The sequence below is a fragment of the Lycium barbarum genome, chromosome 12 (genome assembly GCF_019175385.1).
Source record: "Lycium barbarum isolate Lr01 chromosome 12, ASM1917538v2, whole genome shotgun sequence".
Lineage (NCBI taxonomy): Eukaryota > Viridiplantae > Streptophyta > Magnoliopsida > Solanales > Solanaceae > Lycium > Lycium barbarum.
Genome location: NC_083348.1, coordinates 95,367,047 through 95,380,157, shown reverse-complemented (window position 1 = coordinate 95,380,157; position 13,111 = coordinate 95,367,047). Strand labels below are relative to the sequence as shown.

The 13,111-nt window shown below is 36.7% G+C and overlaps 2 protein-coding genes and 1 long non-coding RNA gene across 4 annotated transcripts; 2 read left to right on the top strand and 1 right to left on the bottom strand.

Annotated features, from left to right (window-relative positions):
• The first annotated feature begins 3,167 nt into the window (after positions 1-3,167).
• Positions 3,168-3,503, top strand: LOC132624687 (uncharacterized). Its single transcript, XM_060339429.1, has one exon. The coding sequence runs from the start codon at positions 3,168-3,170 to the stop codon at positions 3,501-3,503; it is 336 nt and encodes a 111-aa protein (XP_060195412.1).
• A 1,174-nt stretch (positions 3,504-4,677) lies between these two features.
• Positions 4,678-6,236, bottom strand: LOC132623743 (uncharacterized). Of its 2 annotated transcripts, none has more exons than XR_009576369.1 (2): positions 5,578-6,236; positions 4,678-5,505 (listed from the first exon to the last, which is right to left on the bottom strand). It is a non-coding gene; the product is annotated as an uncharacterized LOC132623743 (long non-coding RNA). The 2 variants fall into 2 exon arrangements; XR_009576368.1 differs by having other exon boundaries at positions 4,678-5,501.
• Positions 5,385-12,628, top strand: LOC132623740 (nodulation receptor kinase-like). The gene is made up of 14 exons (XM_060338544.1): positions 5,385-5,519; positions 6,191-6,707; positions 6,856-7,334; positions 7,449-7,599; positions 7,776-7,847; positions 7,961-8,029; positions 8,227-8,298; positions 8,459-8,637; positions 9,051-9,277; positions 10,389-10,515; positions 10,595-10,663; positions 10,919-11,108; positions 11,418-11,550; positions 12,217-12,628. Exons 1-14 carry the CDS (start codon positions 5,426-5,428, stop codon positions 12,550-12,552), a joined length of 2,715 nt encoding a protein of 904 aa, XP_060194527.1. The 5' UTR covers positions 5,385-5,425; the 3' UTR covers positions 12,553-12,628.
• The last annotated feature ends 483 nt before the right edge of the window (positions 12,629-13,111 follow it).

Sequence of the window (13,111 nt, the reverse complement as noted above, 5' to 3'; positions counted from 1 at the left end):
AATAGAATGATACATTAGCTGTTATTTTTTTGGGTAAGGCCCTCTTTTCATTAAAACTTGTGTTTTGTAGGGGGTTTTTTATCGTTCCCAAAAACTGGGTTTCTTCGATCTCCTTTCCTCTGTCTTTATAGAGTGGGGAGAGAGAGGAGCGGTGTGGGGTAGCGGTGTAGGGTAGGTGACGGTATTGGAGAGGAGCGTGTGTCGGCTGTGGGTGGAGAGTGGGGAAGCGGGGTGCGGCGATGATGATGATGAAAGGAGAAAAAAGAAAGGGAAGTAGGGTAGAGGGGAGCGGAGTGGGGTAGTGGTGTGGGGAACGGTGATGGGGTCGTCGGCGAGGTGGGGACGAGGAGCGTGAGAGGAGCGGAAATGGTGGGAGAGGGGAGCGGCGGTGAAAGGGAGAGAGGGAGAGTATAGAGAGAGAGAGGAGGCGGAGAAAAGAGTAAGAGAAAGAGAAAGAGAATAGGTTTTAGGGTAAAAATATTGGGTCGGGTCTGATCAATTTCATTTGGGCTGGACCGGGTAAGATGTGAGCTGGTCTGGGTAGAAAAAAATATGGGTTGGGTATAAAAATGTGGGTTATTTATTTGGGTAGGGAAATAATATTGTATTCGTATTTCGGGTCATGAGTTTGGCTGAAAATTGTTGATCCTTCCTCCGCTATTTAATTATTTTTTGGCTTCTAGTTTAATAACTGGTATAATATATATTATGTAAATATAATAAATAATTAATATGTAGAAAAAAAAAATATTTTGCAAAGTGTTGTCTTGTAATTAATTTAACGATTCCAAACCCGAGAATGAAACTATGACTAACCGTTTAAAATCTGTGATAAAGTAATACTTATAATGTTAAAAAATAAAAGTAGCGAAAATAATAGTAGTGAAAATAAAGTATTTAGCTCGTCGGTAAATTTAGAAACCCGGGTAAATTAAATAGGAGAGGGACAAAATTGGGTGTCAACAATGGTTAAGTGATTTGACTAAGTAAAAGTACATGTTAGTTAATCATGATTAAGTAAAAGAACTCTACATCCAAACACATGTCATGCATGTATTGATTTGATTTTGTGTAAACACAAGGTGTGGGTAAGTTTTTACTGTAATGATTGTGACATTACCTGATATATTTGGACATATTTGTAATAGGCTTAAAACGTCAGAAGTATTGCCAAAATATGACTTGGTGAACAAGAGGGCTTTTTCTAACCAAGGAGGATATTTCTTTTTGAAATACTATTCACAACTTTTTTAACTGTTAGAACGTATATATATACTCATTTATTGATTGATTTAGTATATACATTGAATATGAATTAATTTTTCATTCTTATAAATTCATTGCCCAATAGCATCTAACCCCTTCTAATGTGAATTAGTTTTTCATTCTTTATTCATTGCCTAATGTGGCATCTAATGCCTTCTTTTATAGACTCCTTGTACTGTCTTCCCGAAGTTCATGTGCAGTACTCCACAAGTACCATAATGTACTAATAACAATTTCCTTTCTTAATATTGGTTCTCCAACCCAACCAATGAAGTTGTTGACTAGGTGAACAAGAGGCCGATATAGGATAGGCTTTGATTTCCTAAAATAAACTATTGACAAATGATAGAATAGTGACGAGTGATGTTGCATGTTAGAAAAATGTCAAGAATGTCAATTAAGCATACATCTTTAAACCGACAAACAGTGATGCCCCGAATATACGAGTATTATGCTGTGCAAACAATGGTATGGATGATATTTTAATTTGCCAGAATTAACAAAACGCAAGACATTTGTCCAGATTCCAATTTCCACGACAGGAAATTCATATATTAAACGGACGTCAACCAGTCAATAATCTGTAGCCGTTTTGGCAATTTGATCTTTTTAAATATTCAATAGAATAATATTTTCGATATTTATGCGGTGTTTCTATGAGCACGTCCGTTGCAATAATTAACTTCTTGTAAAATCGCTTGCAGTAATACTAATATGGACCAAGATGGTACTGATGAAAGAACATTTTTACTTCAATTTGAATTAAACGCATACTTTAGATTACAACATCTATATTAATACCACAAATCAAATGTTCCACAATAAGTATATATACCCACTCAAAGCATGAGGCAAATTAGGATTTGAATTTATGGGTTCAGAACTTGGCACCAAACTCATAGCTCGTCTTAGTTATTGAATTCGTAATTAAGTATTTAACATATTTAATGAATTTTCTAAAACAAATATAAGATCCAAGCAAAAACTATTGATTCTTGCAAACCCATAAATATACTCTACTTCAGCTCGTGCGTAAAAGTCCAATAACTATTAAACACAATAGTACAGAAGTATTTTTTTGAAATGGTCATACAACTTTTATTTTATTGTACTAAAATCATAAAACTAATTAACAAAAAAGTAATTCGCCTATATATCACAGAAAAGAAAATATGCAGAAACAAATAATACTAGATTCAGTCTCAAAAACACAAGTAGATGAAGTTCTTTTTTTTTTTTTTCTTTTCGTTTTTTTCAATTTCTTTTTTTAATGATGTCACATGAATCTTATGTTAAGTAAATTGATGAAGCAGTAACCCCATTCTTATTCCAGGACCAGATTTAGCAATTTTTTTTTTTTTTTTTGGTGATATATAAAAATATTGAGTTAGTATTTTTTTCAATTGCAAAATTAATTTTATGTTTTTATTTAGTGGAATAAATTTCCGTACGCGATTGTAAAACGGCGTCGTCATATGACTCTCCTTCATCAAGATTACTCTCTCCTTCATGCAGTGAGATCCAAATGTATCATCACAACAACAATGGATAAATACGTTCAACACTTCCTCAACAGGCTATCTTTAGCTTTCATCATCACAGCTACCCTTATCCTTTTCACCCTTTTCATCCATACCCCTGAAACTTGCGTTAATCCCAATCTCACCAAACCTAAACCCCATCACCATTTCCCCAAATCCACCTGTGATTTCGCTCACCGTACATACACATCCGTCAAGAAACACAATCGTCGTATATGGTCCACAAAAGCCTGGATCCAAACAGTTCAATCCTTTAAATCCCAATTCAAAACTCTCCAAGATAAGAATTTATTCACTAAACATTCACGTGCCCTGGTTTTATCTGCTGGGCCGGGTCAAGCTGTTATGGCCCTAAAAGAAATGGGCCTGAGGGATATCACTGGTGTTGAGGTTGTGGATTCACCGCCTCTTGTTAGACGTGCTGATCCACATAATTTGCCGTTTTTTGATAATGCGTTTGATTTAGGGTTTAGTGGGTATTTGGATCGGGCGTTGTTTATGGATAGATACGTGGCGGAAATGGAGAGAACGGTGAGATTTGGTGGCGCGTGTGTGGTGGCTGTGGAAGAGTGCGGTGGTGATGAAGTGGAGCAAGTGGTGAAATTGTTTAGGAAATCTAAGGTGTTGGGGGTGAAGAATGTGACTATGGGTGGAGAAATAAGGACTAGAATTGTATTGAGAGTTGTAAGTGACTGAAAATATATGAGTCTATAAATTGGAGAGTTCAGTTGATTTGTTGTTCCTCTAAAGGAAATTGATTTTTTTTTTTTTTTCACAATTAGGTTGTAATGGATACTGTATTGGTTAATATCAGGTGGATGATTATGTACTCTTGTTCATTACAATGAGCATAGACTAGGGACTTGGAATCACATATTTCGCTGGTGGATTGTATTTCAAAGCTTGGTAAGCTGAATGTCTGAAAATAGCCAAAGGTTGAGCATCCCGGATACTCAAAGCAGATACTATTTGCGATTGTCTTATAACATTTGATTTTGGTGTACGCATAATTTTCAGAAAGTTAAGCATGAAATATTCCTCATGTTTCCCTTCAAATTCATCTCTTTTCTCAAAACAGGCATATCCAAGTGTCAATCAGAGAGTGAAAATCATGTATAGTTGCTAGTTCAGCTTTTTAATAGACTCGTTAGTTCTTTAGTTCTATAATTCAATTAAAGATATTTATAAAGGAAACTATTGCTGTAGAAAGTACTGCTTGATTTACTTGATGGTTTACACTAACAAAGTATATGACTTAAAACTCACTATATACCATAGATATCAATACGATGTTTCGTTGACAGGGTAGAAATCCGAATGTTAACCAAGAACTGCAAGTTAGGAACATTCTATTTCCAATATGTTAAATGCAAAGAACCAAGGTATTAGTAATCGCCAACTCATCCAAATTGTCTTGTATGGTTGAATGGAAGTGGCGCCTCCACAGTGGTCTGGGGGTTGATATACATTTACTGATGGAATTGGTAAATAGTAAGGACTAATTGCATGGTATATGTATAACTCTCGCAACAAATAAATCGAAATTCGGCTACGAGTTATTATCCACTTTGTGAAGGAAAAAGACATAATACATAAACAGACTCTTAAACTTGGCCTCAGCTGGCAAGTATGTCCTCCAACTTTGAGTGTGTACAAGTAGAAAATTCAACTTGTATAAAGTTGATACAAATGCTAACGTGGCCCTTCAAATTTTATGTGACACGCCAGTGCCACGCCAGCATTTGTGTTTACATGTTCAGTTTTATACAAGTTGAGGTGTCTACTTGTGCACGCGCAAAGTTGGAGGATATACTTGCCAGCTGAGGCCAAGTTTAAAGGCCTGTTTATGTGTTATGCCAAAGAAAAAAGGTTCAACAAGTAACATCCACTTCACATCATATATATGACTTGTATTCTCCGTCTTACAATCGATTTAACAGCTAACCACAATGACCAACTCTTGAGTTAAACTCATAGGTGGAGGCAGAGTGTGTGTGGTGGTTAATTAGTACTAGTGTTTACAATGCCTCACAATAAAAATATGCAGTAAAATTACAAACTTAATAGAAGCAATTCTTGACAATGTGGAAAATTTTGCTTCCATCATTTGACTGGAGCCAAAAGGTAACTTTCTTGACTAGCACAATATGAGTAAAGAAAGAGAGTTTAATAAGAGAAGGCTCATTTCCTTGAGGTTTCGCTGCAGATAACAGACAAAAGGAGAAACGAATTAGAGAAGATGATTGACGAATGGTTGTTCCACCCTATTATTATAATAGCAATTTGAGTTATATCATTAAACAAATTATTGTCCCACACCACCATAACAAAGACCAATACTATTAGTTTAATCATAATCTCATAAACAACGTAAAATAGGTGACGTTATTTTTGAACTAATTTTTAGTTGACACCTTCCCTATCTGCAAACCTGTCTTGTCCCCTGGTACCTTTTCTCTCAGCACGCAGTTTTTAATCAGTTCTTCATTTTAAAATTACAATAAAATATGAGTGGGAAATTGGATTCTGTAGATAACCAAAGATCAATGAGATATATAGCTATAGTCAGATTTTGAGTTGGATGACCTGATGGGGCAATTTTCTTCCATGAGAATAGGATGATGGAAGTGGAGAATTGCTGGAATACAAGATTGGCCAACTGTGGTATCATCTGCCTGGTCCTGCTTATACAATCTGCCTTTGCACAAGAAGGTTAGTCTACATAAATCATTCTATGATCTCTTTAGTTTGAAAAGGATATAATGGTTACCTATTGCTTTTATATCAATAATAAGATAGCTGCTCCTTCCTCCTTTCTGAATGATATTGATCGTGTTAATTTCTATAGTGTTGTTGAATTCCCTCAAGAACCCTAAAGAGGTTTGAGGCAATCCTCTTTACCTGAATGATTTCTCGTTTTCTTTCAGCCCTAGGGACTTCACTGAATGAAATCCTACATAATATATATAATCACTACATAAAGACTCTGATATCATTTGTTCAAAAAGAAATAATTACCTCAAACTATCATATAAAGCTGTGTTTGACTGCTCCACAAATAGAATAAAATATGAGTGCTGCAAAATAGCAGGCCTATAAAGCAACTTACACTGCATAAACAGATCACATTGATTTATAAAAATAAAAAGAAAAAGAAGAACGTAAGCAGATCGGTAAAACAAACTTACCTGCCTTACAAAACACCATAATATCAAACACACGGCACACACAAATCATTACAACAGCAAGCAGTAACCAGCTACTTGTAGCATATCTATGATGTTTAAGCCAATGAGAAAAACCTCATCGTAATATGCAGTTGTCTTATTTTTATTTTACTTAAATTAAATCTAACCTCTAAGTTTCAATGTGATTTCAAGCAGGATTTCTAAGTATACAGTGCTGTGCTCCTGCAAACTTTACAGAGCCACGCACCAACTTAAGTTGGATTGCCGACGAAACTTGGTTCCCTGAAAATGAAAGTTGCATATCAAGGCCAGTGTACAAGAATGCACACTATGAACGAGTTCGATCTTTTAGCTCAGACATTGGTCATAAGTGGTGTTACAACTTGCCAACCAGGAAAGATCATGACTATCTAGTAAGAGGTACATTTCTTTCTGGCTATCAAGAGAAGACTCTCCCACACACTTCTTTTGTTGTTTTGATTGGTGTCACACCAATAGCCACTGTAAAGTCATCTGATGAACTTAAGGTTGAGGGGATTTTTCGAGCTACTAGAAGCTATACCAACTTCTGTCTATTGAAAAAGAAAGGAAATCCTTACATTTCCAAGGTTGAACTCAGACCAATAAATCCAGATTATCTGAAGAGGGAGCCTTCAGAAGTACTCAAACTTGTACATAGAGTAGATGCTGGAAACAAGGGTGCGGAAATCAGGTATTCTTTCATTTTATCTCAGAATTACATTTTGGATTGACAACACAGTATATTCTTTCATGGTAACAAACATGTTTTTGTCTTAAAGACAAAAAAGGACAAACATATCAGTATCATGAAGTGATAATATGAAAACTTGCCAACTCAGGTACCCATATGACCAGTATGATAGAATTTGGAGACCAGCCTCACATCTAGAACCACAAGTTACTCTCGCACAGGCATCCATTTTTCAGCAGGTCATTGCAAAAAAACACAGTTTACTGCCTCCAGCATTCGTGTTACAAACAGCCCTCACCCATCCAGAGAGATTGGACTTCCTGCATGAAGACCTTGACACAGGATATTATACTTACTCTCTCTTCCTGTACTTTCTTGAGCCCAATGACTCAGTTCAAGCTGGACAAAGGGTGTTTTATATATACATCAACAACGAAAAGAGACTCAAGGTTGATATACTGGCTAGTGGTTCCAGATACCTGGATGTAATTCTGAAGTTCAGAGCAAATAGGGTTGTCAACCTGACGATGATCAAGGCCTCAAATCTATCTCAATTGGGACCCATTTGTAATGGTTATGAGATTTTAAAGACTCTTCCTCTGGTTAAAGAAACAGACATGGAAGAAGGTAATTTTACTCAAAGTATGCATAGTAGCAGAATACATGCATAAGCAGAATTCAAAATGTCATAGAAGAAAAGTATTACAGAAAGTGCATTTATTATCTCTCTATATGTTTCAGTTGACATAATTGCGAATGTGAAGAAGGAATTATTGCAACACAACAAAAACAATGAAATGCTGAAAAGTTGGTCTGGAGACCCTTGTCTTCCCCTTCCATGGCCGAGTCTAACTTGTGATCAAGTTAATGGTACTTCAGTCATCACTCGGATGTAAGTTATTCCCTCTCTATCAAATACTTTAAGATTTTTTTTTCTTTTTTCTTTTCTTAACATTTTCAAGTAATATATCTACCAACCTTACTTCTCCGTAGCATAGTCAGCACATTTGAGATAGAAGGATAAACACTTCAGGTCATTTAATCTTTTTCTCTTATTCCCTACCACAGGAATCTCTCCTCGGGTGGCCTTACTGGACCAAGCCCTCCTAGCATCCAAAAACTGATGCACCTGAGGAAACTGTACGTCCAAGCCTTTGTTATCAAGACAAATATTTCATCTATTCGTTTTCTTTTAAAGCAAATTTGCAATCTGGTGTAGTTTTACTAAGCAATCAAGTTATTTGCAAAGACAGGGATATCAGCAATAATGGCTCTAGTGGCACAAACTCACTGTATTCATCATCCTTCACATTCACTACAAGGTAAATCTTTTATGTTGGTTTCCGCATAAAATAATTGCAAGACATGAAGAAGTTAAATAATATCAAACAGAGGATTAACCTCTGAAGGAATACCAAAGCAGTACAAGAAGTTTTATGACCAAGCTGCCTTGATGCTTCATATGTATCAATGAAATATATGATGTGACACTAATATCTTCGTTTCCTTGTGCCTTCAGATACTTAAGCAGTAGCATTCATATTGGCAACAAGCTTTCTGATAGCATCAAGGAATCTAATAATACAACAGAGTATGACACCACTGCCCTGTCTTCAGAAAAAAAAAAACAATTTCTATGATTTTACACTGTCCACTTTCTCCCCGGGGAGGGGAAATCAAGAGGATATCAGAAGCAGGGAGCTGACAGAGAGAGAAATAAGCCTAATTTTTTTTCTCCTTTTACATTTCAGCAAAGGGATGGCTAATGGTAAACAAAAGTCAAGTTCAGCGCATAAACTTGTGATAGGTGCAGCTGTGGGTACAGCTCTCCTAGTGACCCTTGCTGTTGTTATCTCTATGGTCTGCCTCTACAAAAGACGAGTAATGGCAGGGCCCAAATTTCTTATGAAAAGTTACTCGATCACAAGTAGTAAGTACACTTTCAGCACACTAGAAATCGATGTTGCTCGAACTCTTTAAAATGCCACCGGGTGCGTGTCGAATTCTCCAAAAGTAGTGCATATTTGGAAGGTCTGACAAGGAAACATTTTTGGAGAGTCCGAGCAACATAGCTAGAAATAATCCTGCACGCATAATGCATGATAATATATCATGATAATTTAAGTGTTTTTTTCTTCTTGCTTGCAATAGCTTAAGATCGGAGTCAACAAGAATAAATCATAAAACTTCCACGATTAAAAACAGAAACTGTAACTATATCATCTGTTGCAAAGGAGCTTTCGTGACAGGAACTCGAGCAATTTGAAAGAGAGTTAATATCTTTAAAAATTTGGTACTTATACCCAATGAGGCAATATGCTCAAAATTTTCTTTCAAATACAGATGCAGTTTATTCAATACCAAGCACAGATACTACCTTGCTGAAGTCAATATCTATCAGGAACTTCAAGTTGGAATATTTAGAAGCTGTTACACAGAACTACAAAACTTTGATAGGTGAAGGTGGCTTTGGATCCGTCTACCGTGGTACCTTACCTGATGGTGAAGAAGTTGCTGTAAAGGTCAGGTCAGCCACTTCGACTCAGGGGATTCGAGAATTCAATAACGAGGTATCAATCTAGAGTATTTTTAGACCAATTTCCTCCCAACTTTTAAATTTGCATTAAACCAACAAAAAAGATGCTACCTAAAATGTGAGAAAAGCATCAGTACATGGTCTGAGCAATAAATCTTCTATTTTCTATTACTGTTCACAAGGGAACAAAACTAACTACTTCCTCCTGATTTGACCTGTGCTCTTCGGCAGTGGCGTACGCAGGATTTTTGTTAAGCAGTGTCGACATTTAAAGAAGTGAATAAATGAATAAATTAATATAACAACACCACAATTTAGAAAAACACAATTCAAGTATAATATTACAACTCTCTTCAACGAGTTCTCTTTTTTCGAAACACTTCCATAATAGACTCATTAAAAATATTACAAAATACTTCGTTTCTATATAAGACACCAAACAACCACTCAAAAGCTTATTATCCTTCGATTTTGTAAATCGGTCTTAATCAGCTTCATCACTGAGAAAGCTTTCTCAACATTTAGACTAGGTAAAGGGTAAGATCATAATATTTGGCAGTCAAACTAATGTAACTGGTTCATTTGGTTTTGCTACTCTAATTTAGAGCAGAGTCGAGGGATCAAACCCAGCTGGCTACAATAACTTTTCTTCATAAAAAGCTAAAAATATTGAATACTCGGATTCGAACTCTAGACCTAAATGGAAAAATAGATATCCTTAACCAGTGAGCGGACAGAGTACTTAATGTCAAGCAGTGTCACTTCTATAATGGTCTTGGTCACTACCCAGTGTAATCCCACAATAGTGGGGTCTGGGGAGGGTAAGATGTACGCAGCCTTACCCCTACTTGGGTAGGGAGGCTGTTTCCGATTGACCCTCGGCAACCCTCCTCCTTTATCCGGGCTTGGGACCGGCAATGTCAAGCAGTGTCACTTCTATAATATTAAGCAAATATTTCGATCTGCAGGTTATTTTACATATAAAAGTAAAAAAGTTTCTCCGGTAAAGGTGTCGGATGACACCCCTTGCCTCAACGTGCGTCCGCCCCTGCTTTTCAGGAGCCATCTCTATAATAATGCATCTCATCCATGCATAACAAATAACACAGCTTGCAAATTAACCACTGCTATAATTTGTGTCACAGCTGAACCTTCTCTCAGCTATTACACATGAGAACCTGGTCCCTCTTCTTGGCTACTGCTGCGAGAATGAACAGCAGATTCTGGTTTATCCCTTTATGTCAAACGGCTCCCTACAGGATCGGTTATATGGTACCCCATACATAAACAAATTCCTATCTCTCACTTTATCATAAGAACCAGCACTAATTTCTTGTTTGTTCCCTCATAGGAGCAGCGGCAAAAAGGAAGATTCTAGACTGGCCAGCCAGACTTTCCATTGCTTTAGGAGCAGCGAGAGGCAAGTAACATAAGGCTCTGCTATAGCCATATCTATGGACTTAAGCATGCGTAAATAAAAAGAGAACTTGTTTACCTTTCAGAAATAGATTCAAGGCATATCATGAATCTAATAGAGTTTAACAATCAATCATTCCCTAGTACTTATCATGAAGGAACATTTTAAACAGAAAATACCAAATTTGTCGGTTTCATTATGTTATTTCCTCTTTTCCTTCTTGCAATGAATGATGCAAGAAAGTTTAAACTTCTTCAGGTTTGATGTATCTTCACACTTTCTCGGAGCGTTGTCTGATCCATAGGGATGTCAAGTCAAGTAACATACTCCTGGATCAAAGCATGTGTGCCAAGGTTGCTGATTTTGGATTTTCAAAATATGCATCTCAAGAAGGGGATAGCGGTACTTCTTTAGAAGTAAGAGGGACAGCTGGGTACTTGGATCCAGAGTAAGTATAATCTCTTCAAAATTGTGTCTTCATTAGGAAATTAGAACAAGAGATAAGTTTCTAAAGCATAGCCTAAGGGACGGTTCTTCTACCTTAACATGGATTACTCTAAGTGATTATTATTTGACTCATCGCCAGGAGAATCTAGTTGGAGCTTCTTGTTTCATAATAATATGCATAAACAAAGAACTCCAAGTATTAGTATATTTATTTTCTTCATATTCGTTATGTATTCACCATAGCACAAATGGTTCAAAAATCTTTGGGGAAATCCAGCTCATGGCCTCTTCATGAATTCCTTTTGAATAGGTACTGCTCGACCCAGCATCTATCAGCAAAAAGTGATGTCTTCAGCTTTGGAGTTGTCCTACTGGAAATCCTAACAGGTCGAGAGCCTCTCAACATAAATAAGCCAAGAAATGAGTGGAGCTTGGTTGAATGGGTATGACACAACTTAGCAAGCTTTTCCTTTAACTGAGATTCTCCAGATACAACTTGCTACTATTACTGAATCCTATGAAAACACGAGTTACCGAGATACAAAATGATCACCTTGAGAACAACCACCAGATGGAAAACGGTGAACTCATTACCCAGACTTAAAATAAGAGTAGGAACAAAAACCTGTACCCCCAAAGTGATCACATCTTCAGGCTTTAAAATGACCTCCAAATCATATAGAAGTAACCTTACTGTCAGAACCAAACTCCCCTCTATTGTAGCACAAAATTGGAATAATATTAAAGTTCAGTTCATACTCAATCAAGGAAACATCATGTGACCTGAAGATTCAGGAATCAGAAATATACAGTCTCTTGCCATAAATTATTTGCCAAACTACAGTGCCATCAAAAGACAGAAGTTCTTTTGAATGTTTGAAACCCTACCCTCAATTAAAGTATTAAACCTGGTCATGTGTGGAGAAGCCCAATTTTTTCTTCTTCTTTTGAACACAGAAAGAGCGTATTATATTATGACTTACGTGGTAATTCACAGATACTTAGATGATAAACTGATGTTGATAGCTTAACTACTTTGCAACTGTATATACTTTTTTGATTTGCATGTTTACATCTGATCAAATGCAAGTATCCACTTTGAAATACAGGCGAAATCTCTAATAAGAAGCTCAAGAGTTGAAGAGATTGTGGATCCTGCTATCAAGGGAGGGTATCATGGTGAGGCACTGTGGAGAGTGGTCGAGGTGGCGTTGGCATGCACAGAGACATACTCCACTTACAGACCATGTATGTCAGACATTGTAAGAGAGCTCGAGGATGCATTGATAATAGAAAACAATGCATCAGAATACTTGAAGTCCCTAGACAGCTTTGGAGGATCAAATCGTTTTTCTATAGAAAGGTCCATTGTCCTTCCACCTATTAAATCTCAAATAGAGCCATCCAGTCTCCTCTCAACACCAGCCCCACCAAAACCAAGATAATTGTTTTAGTGGAATGGACTTACTGACTGCAACAGACAACAGATTTCTTAGAAAAGTTCCTGGAGAATTTTTTGCAAATTGCTCCTCAAATTCCTTTAACTTAAATGTCATTAATTGTACATTTAGTAGAGAAGATTTTAATACATAACAGATCTTCCAAATACATGCCTTCCACTGGAATTGTCAACTTACGCCGTTCTTCCACTCTGTGCATAGCACAAGGACACGTCCATCGTGTTTGAGAATCCTTTATCTCACTACTCTAGATCATTCGACTATGGCACTGTTCTCTTGGAGACTAAAAAGCTCTAATCACTGCAAGCTGAAAGTTCAAGTCACATAGATAATATATGAAACAGAAGACTTGACAGTCCACTTTACCACACAGACATAGCAGAGAACAGGAAATTTATATCAAAGATACCTAATAGCGGATTACTTAAAAGTTTTCTGGATCAAGAATGAATACAAATTTGACGAAGTAACCAACGAGACTATATTGCTACCACCCCAATCAGAATGGATTTGAGGCTTAGTTGTTGTTGTATGTTACTACGAC